General features: G+C 38.8%; 1 protein-coding gene across 1 annotated transcript in view; it reads right to left on the bottom strand.

Annotated features, from left to right (window-relative positions):
* The window catches only part of LOC128881094 (neurogenic locus Notch protein), a 367639-nt gene that overhangs the window by 219180 nt on the left and 126688 nt on the right, over positions 1–21771 (bottom strand). The window contains exons 3-4 of the mRNA XM_054131804.1: positions 20169–20440; positions 16585–16780 (exon numbers count right to left, since the gene is read on the bottom strand). Of these exons, the coding sequence (XP_053987779.1) occupies positions 16585–16780; positions 20169–20440 (468 nt within the window). The remainder of the gene's footprint in view (positions 1–16584; positions 16781–20168; positions 20441–21771) is intronic.

Genomic DNA, 21771 nt, shown 5'->3' with positions numbered 1-21771 from the left:
TCGATTTAATTGACGTAAAATTGGAACGAAAAGATTGAAATCTCTGGAAATCGATGCTCGACTGGCGATGGAAAGGACAGGCCACGAAGACGCTCGTTCCCGATCGACTTTACGAGGCTATCATGTTCCGCGATGAAAACATTCTCGCCCGGAATATTAAGTATACTCCTGGTTAATAATAACCTTCCATCCTCAGCTATTGATACGCATTGCTCGATTACAGCTTCATGACGCGTACGCTCGGGTATTACGTTGGAATTTTACATTAGACCGCGAATCGACGAGGTTCCCTTCCACGTCGATGAAAAATAAAAACCGAGGGTATCTCCAGGCCGCCAATTACCCGATCTCGTATAAAACGTAACGATAATTCAAGTAACCTTCTCGTTTTTCAGGACTTTGTTTCTTACTTTTACGCAGAACAATTCGTACGAGGATCGAGCGATATTCGATGAAGTGGTGATGGGAAACTCCAGTGTTTTGATTAGAAACGTTTATCTCCAAAATAAGATAATCTCGTTGAGAGATATTAACTAATATTTTTCTCAATGACTCGATCACTCTTTGCGTTATTAATTCAAAGAAAAATGCCTGGTTATGTAAGAACAGTAATTATGTAGATTATGACTGAACGGGTGGGTGCGAGCAATCTTCTATTCTGACCTTTGAGACGATAAAACAGCTGTAGGAGATGACAAAGAAAGGAACTTTTGAGGAGACATTTGACCAATTATAGAGTACATGGATACATTTTGTATGTGTCTATGAGACCCAGGCACGTAATATCCAAGTATGATTAGATGTACGAGGGGATATTCTAGTCTGAGCTTTGAGACTAAACCACTTTGAAAACTACAGGAAAAGTGATGCGCTACGATAACTGTAACAGGATGTCGCGAGTGTATTCCGGTTCCCGCGCATTATCATCGCCTTTCGCACGGGACTGCTACGCAACATTGTTCTAAAGGACGATCTAGATCATCTCATTGATTACAAATCAGAGACTCCGTTACGCGTTTACATACCGTGAAACAAAGCTCAAGATCGCTCTACGGAACTTTACGTAACAAATGTACCTAAGACAATATTATGGTTGTTTTAGTAACAGCATAGTTTATATAATTAATGAATGGTTTCTTTAATTATGTTGTATGATACATTATTCGTTTCGTACTCCTTGCGTAATACGTAACGATAATAAATTAATAAAGATAAATAATCCAATTTTGTTTTATTTTATTTATGCAGAACTCTCCACATCTGGAAAACGAAACCTACAAATGTTTCTGTTACTGTAAATGTTTTCAAATTATTTTCAATCTTGAAAACTGAGTTCGGATAGCATTGATACAGTTCAATCATCCCAAATAGAATAAATTTTGATAAAATGTCGAAACTAGCTTTCCATTAATTAAATAGACTAAAATTAACGACGAGTATCTCGAAGAATTTTAATTCGATTAATAATAATCATCAAATAGCTACGATAATTTTAGAATGTCCAGTAAGTCGATAGATCTCTCATTGCAGTTTTTCGACCCTGGCAAAATTCCTAATTCGCTGCTTTAATCGCGCACTCGAGCAACAATTAATTCCGCGTCGGGTGTTGTCTGTCCGCAGTCATGACGTAAACGGATGCACTGCGCGTAAAGTAAGAAGTATAACGCCGGATTAACGTGGCTAATGGAACACCAGCACAGGGCGCTTTCCCACCGTCGTAATTGCCTGAATTGGTTGGACTCGATAATCGTTATGTCAGATGACTCCCGACGATCAACTTCCCCGTTGGAGACACACTGCTCTTCGCAAAATTTCGTTCTCACGTGAACGAGGAAAAAATTTGGACGTTTCAATTACGTATGTACGCGGTTTAAATTGAGCCAACACGTTTGTCAGATGTCAGGGGTAAAAATAAAAAATAATTTGTAGAAACACTAATCCTTAGGATTAATGTAAGAATAAACACAATTAAATATGATATCGTTGACATTTTATACTTAATTCTGTTTATTCCTACCATATTTGAATATACAAAATGTACCACGATACATTTCAAGTCGGACCAGTAATAAAGGTATCATTGGTAAAAAAAAAATCATGAAGAGGTTCCTAACAACGGAGTGCGATTTTTTACCAATAAATAATTTCTACCTATTTACTCGAATAAATAAAAAGATTGTTCCGTATTTCCATGTGATTTTTAAAAGGAAATAGATAGATAAGGTGGGAAAAATAGGAAATATTACACGTGTTCGAACAATGGAATCGTTGCAAGCAGCGTGCGTTAAGTAATGAAAGAGAAACAAACAAAAACGTGGAAGTGAGAAAAATAATTATTACAAAGGCACCGATTTGACGAGGTTCCCTTTCACTAGCTCTGTTCCGCGTGCAACTGCATATTAATGTCACACCTTCGGGCGATCATAGTGGAAACACGGAATGCGTTGAACGATCAGTAGCGTTCGTACATTTAACGTGAATATTATTCGCAAATCACCACACCAGCATGTGCACATTAACGGTACCGACCTATTAACTTATCCAAAAACAGAAAATATTTTTCCGCTGATAACGCTTTTCTAGATAATAAAAATTTCTTGCATTCTCTGCTATTTTTGTGTTTCACAATTTTTCTAGAAATACTAGTGTTCCATACATTACTTGAAAATATCTAAATAATATGTCGATATTCTCTCTTGCATACTTGTAGAAGCAACAAATACTATGACGAAGGTTACACTCTTCAGCAAGCAGCTGGTTCATTATACGATTAATATTCCTATGAGTTCCTACTAAAAGTTGACTTAAAAAACAGCTAAGCTTAATACCAAATCCAGGGAATGTAAATCATGACAATAAACGTCATGTAAATTACACGTCTCAATCGCAGCACAGTAGTTATATTACTCCTACATCATCAGAAGCATATTTTTCTCATATGTACATTTTTTGGTGTTGTACGAAAGGAAAATCTAAATTTTCCAGCATCATGATTCTAAAGAATGCGTCCAATGTGCACAAAAGCTCGCGCTAGAAGGTAATGCATCGCTAGGTAGATCATTGATCCACGCCCGACTGAAAAACCTGGTAGACCTTGTTGCCTGGTTGAAACGATTGAGCGATAATCATCCTACGCCTACAACATTTTGAGGGATTATAAATAGCAGACGTGCGACCAATGTGACGTAACGATAATTAAACAGTCATTGGGCAACGATGGGATTAAGCCATCAATTATTCCTTTTAACGACAGTGTCGAAAGCTGTTGCACGAGGTTCCAGTCAATTCGATTCGTAACACCGTGGCGGATCACTCGAAATTTACGATCTTCCCTTCTGTTAGCTCGTGGAAATGTGGAGCAAAGAAACGAGAGGCTCATTTACATCGTTCAATCTTGGGAGTAGTGTAACGGAATTTAACCTTGACAGCTTGATCGCGATCGACGCGGTTTCGCACCATTAATCATCACTGTCTCTCACACGTTCAATTTACCTCGTCGATACGCGTAAATTGTGTTTATTTGAAGTATGACGAAGCGAACTAGCCGTGCGGTACACAAGATGGCAGAAAAAAAAACAAACTGAGAAGTCGGCCATTTCGTATTTACCACGCAAGTTTTCACAGACGGAACGATAAATAACTTTCGAAGGGCGCGTTGAATGTCGTCAGTTAGGACATATTCTGTCGTTGAATTTTGGTTTATTAAATGCTGAAAGTGCTGTCCATTTAGTTTCGTTTCGTTTAGCGGCATTCATTTATCACTTTTCGCGTGGTTGCTCGAATTTTTGTCGATATTCGACAAATCTCCGAGGTACGACCATCGGAGATCCTTTTTGCATTCTTTCGTGTCGTGGAAACTATAACTTGTTTATTTTTAATTATTTTCCTACGTGGCAAGCAACATCAATTTTCAACAGAAAATGTTACAGTGAAACGATCTAAATAACTGTTATTTGTTTCTAGACCAAGTACATAGAAATACAAAGATTTATCCATTGTTCCATTAAAAAAATAGAAATAAGATATTAGGTACTGGAGAAAGTTTCTGTGATTTTTTATTAGGAAAGAACTATTCGCAGAAAATAAAAGATGTTGAATAGCATGTTTGACATCATCCTTCAATGACTACAGAATTGCTATTTTATTTTAAAAATCTAAATAAAAATTATTTTGATATTATTCAGTACATGTGTAACAGACGATAACTAGCCGATCTTCGATTAAATCAATTGTTTTCGAACAAAAAATTGTTGAATATAGCTGTATGATTTTCACGCATCCAAGGTGACTTGCCCCCTTAAATAAAATAATGGTTTCAAAAAGTTCTCATGTGCTGTATCTGTTCATGTATCTGTGCTGTAAAAAGCAACAGCATTTTTTCTAATACCTAATGTAATGTTAAATGTCCTATCCTCGAACGACTAAGAACGTTGATCCCTGTATTTGGGTACACCCAAAACAGTTGTGAGGTTTCATATGTACCATGAGAGGCTCTGGGAACCCTACGAAACTAAAATAGAATTCTGTCGTTATCCCTAATAGTTTTCGAAAAACTAACTCGTAAAGATTTATATGAACCACCCTGTACAGAACCTGCTTGATGAATATAACGATTTCCACGATCTCGCTTGCGTATCTTACAATTAGTGACAGGCTGAATATAAACGGCACACGATAAATAATTCACCAATCTCCGTAATGATCTACCACTCGACTATCCTCGCCTAATTAATCTTTGCGTCTGGATTATCCAGTTCGTCCCGATTTGATCTTCCTTTTGAACGAAACCTTAAAGGTACGACTGTTTTATATAATGCAACGTACACTAAGAAGCAAAGTTGAACATACTCACGGAATGTTAAAAGGAATTTTATTCAATGCTTCAATATAGATTATGAAAAATGGGATAGGAGGTATTATGTGCAATGAAGTTGCTTCATAACCAAAATATTTTACATTCATATTACTATCATTAAAAGAAACGAATATAATTCTAATACCACTCCAATTTCATTTGTGATCCTACATGTATAGGTGTACTCAAAAGTTCATTAAATAATTCTATGTACCTCTTTATACCATTTCCAATTTCATTAGCAATACTATATGCGTATCATACAATACATATACCGTCATTTGTAGTTATAATTTTCTCAGTTATAAATGGATTAAATAATTTTCCACCTATTTTAAACATGATCATTCCCTCATCGTGGTCAAAAACATGGACGTGGAAACGTGGAAAAATTTACTTCGTATCGTTTGTAAAACATGACATCAACATTCATTAAAAATACAAACAAGCAAAACTACTACCTATCAAAAATACTACCTATTCCTCCTGACAGTCGCGTGCATCCCCGAAGGAAGGGTTCGAACGCACAAATGTAAGACATCCTGACGTGCACGTGTCGCGTGTATGGCGAGCAGCACCCATAATCCATTCGGACATTATCCTCGCGACGTACTCCGGGCCTCGCGACTACCTCCTCGACCAGTTAATCAAACTATATCGCGCGATAACCGTTCTGGATCTTAATCACAGCCAGATTTTGCCGCGGAATTGCGAGCTGCTAGATGTCACAGATTTACTACAGCCAAGGCACTCTGTGATCCTCCTATCGGACACAGTCCCTTGATTCTAACAGCGCGTCTCGAAGATTAATCTGACACGCTGACGCCTAGGAATTCTCGTTAAAAGTTTCTACGCAACGACTGTCACTGGCCACGCGAGGTACTGGTCCGTGGCATGAGCCTAAGCGTGACGTGTACGAAGGATGCTTAGGACGTCGAGGCTTCTGCCGCTTTATTTCCACAAGGGTGTTACCAAATCGTATCAAGTAGTATAATATACTGTATGCAAGAAGCGAATCTTGAGACAGGGTATCACCCAAAATTCAAAGGATATTCAACTTTTGCGAAAAAGGGGAGAAATGAAAATTACTCGAGCAGAGTAATTCCGTTAACGCTAAATGTGTTCCATACCAACGTACCTATTTCTACCTATTCCACCTATTTCTACCGTAATTGAATAAATGACTAATCTCAAAGACGCTTCTTTTCGTTAGATATAAACATACTTCACGTGGTACTAAATTGAATGATCCATGAAACGACTGTATGTAATTCATGCATTGCATATAAGAAATATATTCAAAAGGTAGAGAACGGTTCTTTGACCTGTTGTGGTAGATTTAGTGTTAAACGCCAATTTCGAAGCAATAGTAATAGCAATAGCAATACCAACCTCATTTTCAAACAGAATATATTTATCAAACAGCCAATCCCTCGAATTTTAAGATTACAGATCGAACAAGTGTCATCCCTTAAAGAAAACAGGTTCAGCTCACTGGGACTACTGTGATAAGAAGATTACAACTGACAACATGATGTACGAGTGCAGCAAAGTATAGTTACAGAGGCGAAAGTACAACTTAAACCCAGAGATAGATTCGATATCACAGAAATATGTGCAAAGCACCGTGAACTATTTAAATGACACAAATCTCTACAGTAGTATCTAGTTTCACTAACTAAAGAAAATATGAGATTCTCGTATGCTTTTTCAATCAATGAAGTTGTTTCGTAGCATTCATAGATCATACGTATTCTTTCGTTATGAGTTCAGATACATATCTATCGATTTGTATTTGGTTTCTTTTCCTCTTTACAGACTTTCCAATTACCTTCAGCGAATAGAAACAAATAATCAAGAGAAGAAATCCTAACAAATATTTACCCAATACGTGGAGTTCCACATCACCGTTTCATGCTCGCATTTCTTGTGACTTTAAAGTAAATTGGTTCTGCGAGGAACAAGGAAATTAAAGCATGCCATGACTCTGAAATATTTTTCGCCGTTGGCAACAACTTTCCTTCATGTTTCAGGAAGCAGACTTCGTTACGGTAAAAGTCGGCGGCGACTTCGAGTCGATGAAGAGATCAACACATTTTCAGACGCCATTAATTTCGACGAAGTGTAAATCGACCTGGCGATAACGAAGCAACCGGAACAGATAGTAATCAAACGGGACCAAGTCTGGCGAATACGCCCCGTGAGAAAGAAGTTTCCAGCCCAATTTCAAGATGACGATGCGACGCGACGCGACGCGACGGTTTGCTTGTCCAATAAGCGTCTCTCTCGCTCCAATTCGTCGCGTAAATTGATCAGTTGATTTCGATAACGATCCTCCGTGACTGTTTCACCTGGTTTGGGTAGGTCGTAATAAAGCAAACCTTTCGTATCCCATCGAATCCGAGCAGCGAAATTTCTTTTGCGTTGACATCAGATTTTGCCAATCTGTGTCCTTGTTAATATTATTCAAAATAGTGCACTTAAATTATTATACCACTTTCTTTTATGGTTTCCTTGGTATTACACTAATATTTCACAAGTGAGGATAATTTCTCGAGGCAAATAGAACTTATATTCACGAATTTAGAAGCAGGTGCAAGTTGCATTTAAATTATTACGATGTTTGCTTTTATGATTTCCTTGGTATTATACTTGTAATCAAGTTAGAAACTAATTGAAATAGTTCCTCGAAGCTAATAGATCTTGTGTTACAGCTATAAATTTTATTTCTTATGAATATAATTCAGCACATGTTCAAGAATGACAAGAAAATAATCAAAAATAACCAATTAGTATCATTACGTGCACTAGAAAAGCTATAAAGAGTATATTTGAGTAATGTTTACCATCCAAAGGAAATCTGTCCTCTTCCCCTTAAATTGTATTTTTCTGGCTACGATTCTATCAGTTTCAAATTTAGATGATACGAAATTCTGATCAACGATGAATCAATCCTTCCAAAATATTCTAAATTTGAATTCCTTCTAGTTCTGAGATACAATGTTCCAAAATTGTACACCGCGAATGTCCATCAGCAGAAATCAGGTATGATAATAGCGTCTCTTACCAGTAGCCGATGTGAATTTAATGAGAGTGTCGAGGGTGATCTACATACATTACACACTGTATAAGAACTATAGATAATTGCACGTAAATGATAGAGTCGCTATATGCGAAAAAAAGAGCGAGGTTAAGTAACGGTTTTCCATGTCGCGGCATAAAAAAGAACAGATACTGTATCGCGAACGAGTACTTTCGCAAATGGTCATGACACGAGAAGAAAAGGATTCTTGATGTCTTAGGTAATTTCAGTGTTGCCAGCGCACTTTTTTTACAAGGTCCAGAAAATGGAGTCAACAATTGATTTCATTTTGAAGATGTCCTTAAGAAATTCTTTCATCGAATTATCCTCGTTCGTGATTATTAATTAGCATACACTGCATTCGACTTGGGAATACAAAAATGATCTCCAAGAAGATAATAAATTTGTTCGGAAAATGATTCTATCAGTTTGTGAAAAAAATTCAATTAGTAGTAGTTCTACATACTCGTTTAATTAAACACAAAAAATAACAAAAACACTCAACTATACGGATATGCGATACAGAAACATGAAACAAGTACTCCCAGGCCTGCACACCCACTGAAAAAGAAACCGAACAAAAACAACCACATCTCGACACAGAAAAATTCAACGAGTAATCTCGACTGTACGCTTCACCAGCGTCACCTCAGGCATCCCTAATTCCCCACAGCGACCACCGACGTTCCTCGCGAGGACCCAGTATTCCGTCCACGTAAACGGTGTTCATTCACCGAATATCCAACGATAATTCAAAGGTTCGAGATCCCGATGCGTATCAGCATCCGACGCGAGAAACCAGCCTCGGCTCGAGCCTCTCTGTATGCTCGACGCGCAAACGAAGGATCCTTAATGGTCCTGGGGATCGTAGGCCGCGCGCATCGTCCAGCGAAATTCGAAAATCCTGCGCTAAACATTCGTGGCACGTAGTTATCGGTCACTCGGTGACCGTAGAAAACGAGTTCTTCGAATTGCACGAGATCTTCGCTCCCTCCCCCATCAGCGTCCTCTATCTTTTTCTTTTTCTTCCCTCGATCCGCGGAAGAAACGGACCAAGCTTCACGACCAGCCTCGCCGACCCGGTTGACCTCGTCTAGGCTTCCCTCGTTGTGTGGAAACGGTTCCGAAGGCGAGCTCTACGATCTACGAAGTAACCCTGTCTCCAGGTCGGTCTACGTGACGCATTTCCGAGCACACTTTGACCACACTGGCCATGAATATAATATCAGGTCATCGCATAAGTCTTCGTACGATTTGTTGTTGGCCACATTTGAATAGATTTTTGCCAATGAAAATGATTTCTTTATTAAATTATATCGTTCCTTTGTTTTCTATCATTTTTTCCCACGACTCTGGTAGCACTCGTATCCCTTTATTAGAAAAACTGTCAAGCTTATTATTAAAAAAACGAAACAATCTGATATTTGCTAAATTTGATAAAAGCTGTATATTGTACCATGGTGTTTTTCTTCATTTGTTCCATATTCCATTCAATCTCTTTTTCGATGAGCATCGTATCCGTGTAACGAAGTCGTGGTGCAAGACTACTTTCCCTTTATTTAATGGAATAAAATTTCGTTGCTTTTTCATTGTATTCATTTGTGGGTTCGGTATATGATGTTACATGAATATTTTCGATGATTTCATAGTTACTTTTTTCATTCATGTTATTACAGTCATAAAGTCGGTTTATATAACGCGGTGTTGCAAGGCGTTTATAGATACGAGGTTGAGAGGTTCTAGTATTCCGTAGGCTTCGAAGTAAGTAACCCTGTCTCGGTTCCAGGACTACGTGACGTATTTCCGAGCACACCTTGGCCGGGTATGAATATAATATTGTGACAACCGTGGAACAAGGTTGTGAGAAACACCGATGTTCTTCGTTAGATTACTTTCTTCTGCTCCGGGTTTCAAGGTTAACGACGCCTGGCGCAACGGATCTTGATAGCATTAACATACGCGCCCGATCGCTGCCGCGCCGCGCCGCCTTCAATTTTCTGCTCCCCGGGATGGAAAAACGCGAGCGGGAACTCGACCACCGTGTAATTCAATTGAGTCGCCTCGTTGCTGTCAAACTGTGCAATCAGAGTTTCGACTCATCCTTGAACGTGGCTTCTTCTTTTATGGACAACGTTGACCTGCGATGACATGTTGCGGATACGTTCACCAGGTCATTTTAAAAGCAGAAAATTTCATGTAGGGTGTAATCGGTCTATTTCTCGTGGTGTTGTCTGACCATGAGTTCATTGGTAAGAAGATACTTAAGAGTAAACTTTCTTTCAAAGCTCGATATTGAAGTTGAAGGGGCGACTTGGAGTATATGATTCCGATGAATCAGGAAACGAAAAGAGAGCTACTTTTTCCTAATATTGGATGGTTCTTCGGTTTTGATTAGTGTACTTCGGTTTAAATTAGTCTCTGTGGAATATATTAGGTTGTCCAAAAAGTTCGTGTCAATTTTTAAGAAAAATTCAAAAACACGTCTGAATTTTAATATATATCTATTCAATTACATAGGTGCAATCTCGAAACATGTATATATAATACTACTATATTCGAATGCACATTTGATAGTAAAATAAAATTCAAATAATTCAATAAATTCAATAAATTAGGACAAATGCTTCAAATTTAAATATGAATATTTAAATGTTTGAGGATACAATACAAAGGAATAAAAATGAAACTTCGTCTGAGTTCAAATACCAATTTCTACCCTACCCATTCCTACCCTGCCCAACTTCATCCTCAACTTCCAAGATCCCACGACCCACCCGCGACAAAATTTATACGAAATTGCACGGGAATACAAGTTTGAAGAATTTCGGGATAAACCAGAAGACGATCGATGCAGAAATACCAGACAGAGATTCGAAGGTAAGGCATCTTCGGCTCGCGACCGAAGCCGTATCGCTGACGAGAACAAGGCGAGGTGAACAGGTGTGGACACATTCTGAAATTCCGCAGGGTGAATATCAGGTGCGAGTCTCAGCTAGAAGCCACGAAGAATTTGACCCAGCGGGGTCAATCGCTGCGAGGTCCAAAATTGCTGCGGAGGCCACGGTTTATCAAGAAACCGCTGCGGATCCATCCTGAAGGGCGAGGAACGGTCGAGTCCTCCTTTTGTCTCGCCTCCTCCGCTCAATTAAATTCTACTTCAGGGAGATCGTTTCATAAATCACATCCTGTCTCGTACACGCGCGCACAACTACCGACGACCACGTGCACTTTTTCTTTTCGCGCGCGTGGACTGTGATTGCTAGTCGCGAAAGAAGAGGCTTCTTAGGTATTAGAAAACCGAAATGAAATTTATGAGACTAGAGGGGGCCAAAATTACATGTCACGGGAGATATTTAAATTAGTCTTTGTGGCCAAAGATATTTTTTCGAAGAAGATTCAACGATTATTTTTATTAGATTGCAGCCTATCGAATCTGTGAAGTATATAATTATTTAACACTTGTAAGTAGTTACGTAGATTAGGTATTTGTCACGGAATATTTTCAAGAGAGGTTCCAAAATGTTGTCATACGTATCTACTATTTTTTATTCTGTATCTTACTAATGTATCAAATATAAACAAAAATTTAATTACAATAAAATGAATATATATCTAATTCCAGCCAGTTGTGATAATAGATTATTCAATTTAATCGAATCACCAGACTGATCATGCTCCTGTGCTAAAATGGTGAAAATTATTCAACAGAGCGTGCCCTTCAAAGGCATTCCTTTCAGCAGCCACCGATACCAGCTACATAGTATAATATAATTACACTTAATCGCGCCGATCCTACCAGCCATTATCGGCTGCACTCTCGATAGGGAATATTTCGTAGGAAGGATTCGATTAATTATCCAGCGATCAGGAGGCCACGTCGAAGCTGTCCTCGGCACAGAGGCGCGCCACGGTGCTCGCAGCCACCGATTCGACGTAACTATTTAATAACATAGTGGCTCGGTACCGGCACCACCTGGCGGCCAGGTATGCCACGTCAAAGTCTTTATTAGACCCAATTGAACATTATTACTTCTCAGGCGGCGTAACAGAGATAGAGGAGCGCGGCGAAGAGTCGCAGGGAGGAGACGAAGGGAACCATTTTGGTTCACCATGGTCACGCGGTCAGGTATCGAGACAGGTGAGGAAAGCTGCGCTTCTAGATACGCTCTCCTTAATGGCAGAGGACCCTAGTGGGATCCGTGTGTATGTATGTACGTCGATCCATACACGCGTTAACTGTGCAGCCATCGAAAAGGTTACAGGGTCCGCGAGCAGAGCGGATTAACGGCGTTAAATGGAATTATTGGGTAGTGGCTCGATCAACCCCTCAGCGATATTTATTAGCCGACTAAAGCGCGATTATTCCTGACCGACTACGAGTTTACCTCGTCCGCGTTAACCAGATACCGTTCAATTAAGCCCCTGGCCGCCAGTAACGCTCGTTTCTTTTTTCTTCTTTTTGTTCTGTAACCTTCGGTGGAAATATCGCAGCGACTCTTAGCGCTTCTCCAATTATGGGATACGGAATCGAAACAATATTGCCTCTGAAGAAGGGAAGCCAATGCGAGAAAAACATAGCTACATTCATGAATTAATTATTTTCTTTTTGAAAAACAATTAACCGAATAGAAGATCTGTATGTTGAGTAATCCTTATTTATATTTTTTAAATATTGGGCTGTCTGGAAAGTCCATGTCGATTTTTAGTAGGCGGCACAGGTCGGAATATGTCGGAGTGGCTGAAAACAAATAACATGTATACATTCCTTAAAAGGTGGAAAAGTTTTGTAGGACAAAATGGTACATATATAATTCAATAAATATACATCAAAATTCAAATATCCCTTCGAATTTCTCTTAAAAATAGGCACGAACATTCCGGTCAACCCAATAAAATAGCGATGCTGGAGCCATGTATGCAGTGTGCCATCGCTACATCCGTTATCGTGCGCTATTCATCGACCACGTAATAAAATACAACGCCAAATAGAAACTCTAACGCCCAATTTTCTGTTAAATTCAATGTACGAGTCCAGTATCGATTTTTACAAAGCGTCTCCGTTGGAATCGATAATAAAGGAAGCTTCGAAACTCGCTACGTTCATCGAGCCGCGAAGGGTCGACCTAAGGCCACGTGGTGGTAGCAGGAGGGGTGCAGCAGGACGAAGGGCATGAAAAAGAGAGGGAGATCTCGTGGATGACGATGGGGATCTCTTTTGTGGAGAGAAAAAAAGAAAAAAAGAAGGGAAAAGGGAAAAGGGAAAAGGGAAAGGGAAAAACGACGGAGGGGCATCGCGGAAAAGAAACGAACTCGCCAAAAACTGGTTTCGGCGGGGGACTTGAGGACGAAGCGACGCGGCGCGGCGCGGAACATAAATCCGCGCTTTGTTGAGATCGAGTCGAGATTAATCGGGGCCCAAGTCGAGCTGACTGCACGAGAGCAGATAATGTCGCTGGGTCCTACATTATATTGAATTATATCGGCTGGACTCCGCTGGATGTAAGTGTGCGCGTACACGAACTGCTCTGTCGTTTTGTTTCCATCGTCAGGAGCCGCGAGAAAGCTTTGTCGGCTGGACGAAATCGTCCCCTCGAAGGAGATTGCCCGACATCTTCATTTTTCTATCTTTCCTCCTCTCGAGCATCGCGTCGTTGGAAGATTAGATGCGGTACCGTCGAATTTCTCTCGCGAGACAGTTTAGTTCGGAGCATCTGTCCTTGTCAAAACCATTGGAGATGTATGTACTTATTTCGAAAACGGAGCATTTGACCCTTTCAGACCTAGCGTACATTGTAGTCTACGTTAACTTTCAAATTTAAAATAGAAAAAAATGATTAATAGGTTCAAAGACGTAACATCGATAATGATAACGAAGAGACTAATCAAGATAGCAGAACCAGCTATGAGACACCTCGGAAAATGTGTTACAGGAAAATTCAGAAACAACAACAGAAGCATATAAAAGGAAGACCATTTGGAGCAGTTATCATTTAGAGTTCATTATAAATCGAGTTCATTCCAAGTCTACAAGTATAGCAGGTCAATATATGTATAATCGTCAGCGACGATCATAATATATTGTGTTAATTTGCACTGTTGCAGTTACTTAAGTTCGTTCATAACAAATATCTTTTCTAAAAAACGAATTCGAGATCGATATTCGTAACAAAGTACAATTCATAGAAATCCTCTGCGAAAGATCTAGCCACTTCAAATTCAAAAATATGTACACTTCTACATTAATCAGATTGGGAACGGTCTGTATCACCTTGGGACATGATTCCCTTTCTCGTTTTCACTTTTCGTGACTCGCCGCTCCGGGATGATTTTCGAAACGTGTATCAAGACTGAAAGTTACAAAGACGTCTGAAATGGGACAGCGCGCGCGGCGCGTTGTAGCCGCGGGGCGAGACAGAAATGATTTTTTGAAGCAACGCAACGTCGAATTACGAGCAAATCCGTAATGGGCCGTGGGATCGACTCGATGAATCCTCGTTGTTCGACGTCGTTATGCGCTCCGCGTTCCAGCGTCCGTGCTCAATCGGTAATTGCGGCAAAGACGAATGACGCTACCGCGGTTCTCTGGGCCCTCATCACCACGCTCGCTGGTCCGCGACGATATTTCGAGAGGTCGATGCGACGCGACGTGCCTGACCATTCCCTTTTTCCTCCCACGAATCGTTAATGACGACTTTCATACGTCACGAACGAGTACGCGACCTATATACTTCTTAAAATCAATCAGCTATTAATAGTAGTTTTACTGCAATTTTAGGGGGACAGCTTATTGTATGTATCGTAATAGAGAATTACTTTTATTGATAAATTAGTTTGCCCCTTTGTCATCTAATTAGAAAAATATAGCTGTATATATATGACATATGTATATGCATATGCACTCATATACGACCTCGGTAATTTTAGTGTTAACCGCACCCTAATATCGTCTATCTTAATTCAAATTGTCGTCGATAGAAAAAACAAGTGATATTTTCAAATGTTAATACACCTATCCCACGATTATATCTCAAACCTTGTCTTACTCCCTATCATTTGTTAAAATATTTAAGTAACCAAATACGTACATCATCCTCATCCTCAACGATACTTTCCACCTCTTAAACATTCATTTCAGCCAAAAAGATATAACACTTCTTTACAAGACTTTTCGAGGAGTCATCGCTCCACTCCACCAGGTACATTGTAATTTTTATGCGATACTTTCCAATCCAAATTAGCTTCGTATTTCAGAAAATATATAGTATATCGTCCCCATATATAATAATTTCCCCCCTTCGACACGAACAATTCTTAAATATTCGACACAGTTATTGGAAAGTCGTTCGTATTCCAGAACGGGGCAGTAAATTTCAAATTAAAACGAAATTTAGAGGTATAGCATTAATAACAAAATGCAGGTCAAAGATGTGTACTGTGTAATTATGCGACATAATATCCCATATTTCGAGCAAACTCCAAGATTCACTGTGTCCGCGAGGTTTAAGATCTCGACCGTGCTCGACCGTACCTTGCGAAGTAAAGCTCCGCGGCAAGATTGCAATCTCAGCTGTCGGTGATAAAAATTTATGCTAACTACAAAGCGGTAGCGATACGCATCTCTCAGAGGACTAGGGAAACTTGGGCGAGTGTGCAAGAGGGAGAAACCAGTGCTTCCCAACAGGTGTCACCGCAAAACAATAGGTAATTAACGAATGGAAACGCTTTGTTTTTTCGATTGTACTATAGAGAGTATTCTTGTGTCATTTGCTATCATCTACTTCTGTGAATAAGTATTATCAATTAATGGTACGTGTAAGATTTAAATAGCAAGCTTTCTGAATACTTTTAAGAATTTTGGAGTATTTATACGAATTGTAGAATGGATTTTTTTTTTAAGCTTTAGTATGATTCAAACTACTATAAAATTATTATGCAATTGAATGTACAAAAGTGAGACAGAGTAAAGTCAATTTATTTAAGAGAAATTCTATTTTCGAATATATTGTTTACTAATGATTCTACGTTTCGACATTACTTTAAGTTCTTTTCCGAAATAAACATAAAATGTACGATTCATGGTTAATGTAAGATGAACCTTAAATATTCAGGAAAAGAATAAGAATAAGTATCAAGGTTAGATATAAGTTTGTTATTTTATTGATACCATTTTTAAAAATATATATTTTAAATATATATATATCTTAATATTGCTACTGAATACTTTTCTCTTCAGAATTATGTTGTCTCTATCGACATGGCAAAAGATTGAGTATCGTCAATTTCGAATATTCGTAACTTGAAATCAAATGTATGAAATACCAAAATTCGAACACAAACTTTACAGATAAAAGTCTCTGTTTACATCTTATGCAGAGAAAGCTCGCATAAATATTAATTAATGTTTCATTTGCAAAACGAGTTCATTTAAGGAAATATGTTTGTAATTCCACTATCTACGTGCCGTGACATAATAGAGTTGAGAAACACTGGAGGAGACGTATTTAGCGAGATCTTCGCCGCCGGAAATTGAGTCGCGGCGTGTTTTATCGAAAGCTTTCAAAAACCGACTTCGGGAGCGCAATTTACATTTAAAGGAGATGTGTAAAATGCTGGGCGAGGCCCCAGTTAACGATGTCGTTCGACTTACTTGTAAGATCCGTGAATGTTCGTGCAGGAGCCGTATTTGCACGGGTCCCTGTCGCATTCGTTGATGTCGTCCGCGCAATTCGGCCCCGTAAAACCTGGTGCGCACGTGCACTTGTAGCTGTCCTCCAGCGACCGACACTCGGCCCCGTTTCTACATGGCGACGAGGCGCAGTGGTCTTGTCGCTCGCAGTGCTCGCCTGAAATACAAAAAAAAACAAGATTTAAGGCGGCATTCTATTGTAGTATGAAACATCAATTCTTAGCTATTTTTGGGGACTTTTCTCACTTTAAATCCATAAAACATTGCTTACGGGATACGCAATTATGCATATAGGTATATTTAACGTATAGTCGATTGAGTGAGCAGTATTTTGTAAGCTTGCAGAAAGAGGTGAACTGTGAATTTTGCTATAACCTTCGTATTTATCAATGTTTTATGATACAATAGTAAGATATACAATAATATATAATATAATTTCTCTTCGCGAATATTCGAATATTTGTTTATATTTACAGTATCCAAAATGGCAGAAAGTATAAATTGTCACGGAGATAGAATAAATCATGATTAAAAATGTAATAATAGTAATATGTAATTTTTATATGATCCTTTCCAGAAGAAAATCTTTCATTTTTGTTTTATGATAATTATTACTGTTTAACAAATTTGTTAGGAAATTGATTATTGTATAGACCTGTTTTAATTTTTAATTTATTTATTGATACGGCCTCGTGTTTATTATCCCGAGGTGATAAATGCGTACGACTATATTGCGATACATTTTATTTTCACTATCTACAGTTTCTTCATAATAATTCAGATATATCTGTAATTGTCCATTTTTATCATTTCCTGTAGGTTCCAAAATATTCGAAACATCTTCAAATTTATGAACAAACAAATGATTAATATATTTACTAAAACATTTCTCAAACAGAGATCCATCATACACTCACGAAATTGTCGCAATTTCTATCGGAGTACAAACGTAGCTGTTTACTGCGAATCGAGGAGTATACATCCCCTTAATTGCTGTTAACGAGCGTCTTGCCGGGGATGGATACGTGACTGGCTCGAGTGTTTCGCGATCCTTACGATCCTCTTCGATAAAGATCACTGGGAAGACAAGGATGAATCTGCTTGGTATTTCGTGCTCGGTTGTGCCCCTCGCAAGGGGAGATATCGTTCAAGATGGCGGAAACACTGACCGAGTCGTTCTGTCTACTTAAACTCCCATCCCTCCCTTCCCCTGGGTCACTGATTAGTGGAACTAATTACCCGGAGTCGCTGCTCGCTCCCTTGGATCTAAGATGTCTTTGCTCCTCGATCTGCACGGTGCACCCGCTACGCACCAGTGGTGCTTTGCATCTCAGAGTACATGTATAATGTAATAATTATCATCCCGTGAATATCACTAGGATCAATGCGAGATGAATGTGTCTATAATTTAATTTGATAACGACAACTTGGACCTTCTACACAAGCTTACCTACACAAGCTCTTCACCTAAATACCTAAAGTATTAACATTTAATGATTAAAATACGTAGAAGAGAACATTTTATTTTAATCGGAGACATAAACACAAAGTTGAACTAATCGAATTAACTAACTGCTTTCTACAAAGGAGATCGGTAAATCATTTCATCGACTGAAATGCATCGTACAAGGAGATGACCACACTACGGCTGCAAAGTGTATTTCTTGAGCAACCGTACATGTTGTCTTTGAATAAAATTTATTTTGATTTGCGAAATGGCCTAATACTAGTTTCAGGGTCAGTGAAACATAAGATGCGAATATGAGAACCACTGGAACAAAGGTACCGCCACAGCGAAATGCTCTCCGCATTGCTTCTCCGCCAATTATCCAGCACCACGAACATCTCTCTCGTTCCGCCGACCCTTTCCTTCTTCCTCTTCCTTTGCCACTAAATTCCTGTTGCCCTCAGATTTATTTGTCAAGGGAGCACGTGCCCCCGCGCAAACGCGATCCATAAAAAATGCTCGTTTAGAGTGCCCGACAACTTCCGCGAGTCAAGCGAATTCACGAGTCTAGCCAGTTTTCCTGTACTCGACTATCCAAGTATTCGAGCACTTCAAGGAACCAAATATTAGATAAACGTATCAGGTGAATACTTTTTGAATATCGACCGATTAGAATATCATTCGAATTAACTTGTTCATGTAACACTAGAAGACACCTTTTGAAATTTCTATTTAAATTTTTCTTCCAAGCTTCATTGGTATAAGTTTAATTGAATTAAAAAGAACACTGACTGTCTCTTAATAATTCTAATAATCTAATATTTGAATAATAATAGAGTAATAAATTATATTTGAATTGTAATAGTCAAATATATAAACAGACGTACATTGATAGCATTCAAAATATCGTTACTAATTTATTCGAACAGTCTCAGATCTAGATGCTGAAATATCAATTTAATCGATAGATTTGTAATCGACGTTCCAGCAATTTAGCGCCACTGTTTACTCGACTCTCTATGTTTTGAGCGGTCTCGATGACGGTGAATCACGCGAACGCTGCCAGCCGTGGATCCAGGCTCTGTACTCTATTCGCATCATCGTAGCCCGCTAATGAGCGAAACAATGCGAATACCGAGATTATCGCGTAACCTTGCTGCCCCATCTACATGAATCGATGGGATTTGTCGCTCCGATGAATAACGCGCGTTATTCATTCACGGATTATAATATATCGCGTGCACGAACTCGCGTCGGCCTTTCATTTATTTAATTGCGGTTATCCTGACGGTACTATGGATTCTGTAGAAGCTCTTGGATGATATAATCAAATGCTAGAAGCTCGACTGCTACCAACGAGCGTAAATTGATACCTAACTGTTTTGCACCTGTGGGAAATCTTCCTTAGAAACGAAGGAATCGTACTAGTTTTACACAAGCAAGCTTTATTACAACTTCAGGAAATCGTAACTCTTCTATACGGCTAATTTCGTAAAAATAATTGTCATATGTATAGCTATTTTGAAAATGGCACAAACCCAAAAGAAAATTATACCTATGTAAAGTTAAACAGTATTATAACTTATTGAAATAACGATTAAATTTTTCTTTATTCTGTATAGCGTGGCAGTGTATTACTAATTTTTGTTAAATAAAAATTAATTTCAATAACTATAGCACCTGTGTCTAAGCTATAAAAATTACGATCACAAAGAGTCACACCTTGCAAACATTGGCATCGAATGAGGGGCAAAAATGAACGTATAAAACACTACAAATGGTTTGATATTAAAGTAGACAAAAATAAAACTTGCTAAATATTCCACACTTTTCCAGGCGTCAGGTGATTCGAACCATAAGCGGCCATAAAATTTCGCAGAAATATCGCGCCGGATCGACACGGTGGCTCGTTTAATTATGCATACGACTTTTTCTTCATCGGTAAATTCTGTCGCTTTATTACTCAATCGAATCTCGGAGTGTCTTCATCGAGGGAACGCGTGGAAATGTGTTTTTTGGGTGACGGCAATTTTAATCTTGCCACCAGACATCGCGCGACGAAGTGGTTTAAGGTGTGTCTAATTATTGACATCCTTACCTGTGTACCCGGTGGCGCAGGTGCAAACGTACTCGTGCAACGACTTCAGATTGCAAGTGGCTCCGTTCAAACACGGCGATGAGTCGCATGCGTTCTCGATCGGTATCTCGCAGAGACTCGCGGTAAATCCGACGGGGCAGGAACAGGTGAACGACGGTGTTCCACCCCCGATGCTCTCCTTCACCCTGCAGGAGCCGCCATTTTGGCAACGTGGACCCGTGTGGCAAGGGTTCAGGTGCTGACAGTACTCGCCCACGTACTTCGACGTGCAACTGGAACAGAAGGAAATCATTATTAGCATCGATGCAAAGTGTACAGAATGGATTTTGAATTTATGGTTCTTTGTGGATCGATTCAAACTTAAATTTAACGCGAGTAGTGATGCGAAGTTGATAAGGAGTGCGTTACTCTTGCTCTTATGCATTCGAGATTGGTGGTGATATCTATGTTTGCGACATTCTGATCAAAGCGTGACAAGATAAACGCTAAGACTTGATATTAACATATGATAATGTGATATTGAAATAAATAAATCTAAGTCAATCTTAATTATACAACGAACAAAAAATTAAAATGTTGCACTACACGATGTAAAATGAATAATTATGAACACCTTTATAGACACCCCGATCATTTATTTAAACTAAATTAAGGTATATACGGACCCAAGGAATATTAATATAAAGAAATGTGAAATAATCGAGCAAATCGAAAGTATATTCTGAATATAAACATGCTTGAATGTTCCTTAACATTTTAACACTCTCTTCATGTTTCTTGTATCTTTGAATAATTTTCATACTTTACAGATGATTGAATTATCCCGTAGTCAGATTAATGATTCGTCACGGAACACTTCCAAAAGTTATTTTTAAATTCTACTGGATTTGAGAGGCAATTTATATTCCTCGAATCTCCGCAGGAATCACATAAAAATAATCTTACGGGACAGGTTCAAGAGGTCCACAGGAACCTCGAATATTCGAACACGCGGAGGTATCTCTGAATCGGTTAAATTCTGTTCCACGTTTTCGTGTCGCAAGCTAGAGAAGCCGAGAGAGCAAAATTCTGCACACGAGCTGACATCAGTTTAGACAAGCAGCTACGAAAAAATGACCAAATATAGCGTTTTCCAAACCTGTTTAGTCGCAAAACCGTAGTCGTAATTTTTCTTTCTATGTACACACATTTATGGAATATCTTCGTCCTTCCATGGCTAATCGGTTTTTTAACGAAAAATGTACAAGCAATGCTCGGAACCATTTTATTTTAATGCGTGCTATGTTAAACTATAACTGTCAATTGCTATTAATTTTCTCTCGATGTCCGTTATTTCCTCTCCTTACTCGACTAACTAAACTAACTACTTCCATATTCTACATCTTTTGCAAATAATTTTTAGAAAAGTATTTATTACCACCAAGGAGAGGCGAAACAAGAAGGAAAATAAGGCACATCAATAACGATATATCAGCCATTTGCAAACATTTTTCAACAAACAAGCAATGAAATTTCTCTGAAAACACGCACTTATAAAATCCCGAAATCCGGATTCCATAAATCCGATGGTATTCTCAAGAAAAAGATACTAAACACCGTTCTG

Source organism: Hylaeus volcanicus, chromosome 8 (genome assembly GCF_026283585.1).
Source record: "Hylaeus volcanicus isolate JK05 chromosome 8, UHH_iyHylVolc1.0_haploid, whole genome shotgun sequence".
Lineage (NCBI taxonomy): Eukaryota > Metazoa > Arthropoda > Insecta > Hymenoptera > Colletidae > Hylaeus > Hylaeus volcanicus.
This window is presented reverse-complemented; position numbering and strand designations above follow the sequence as displayed.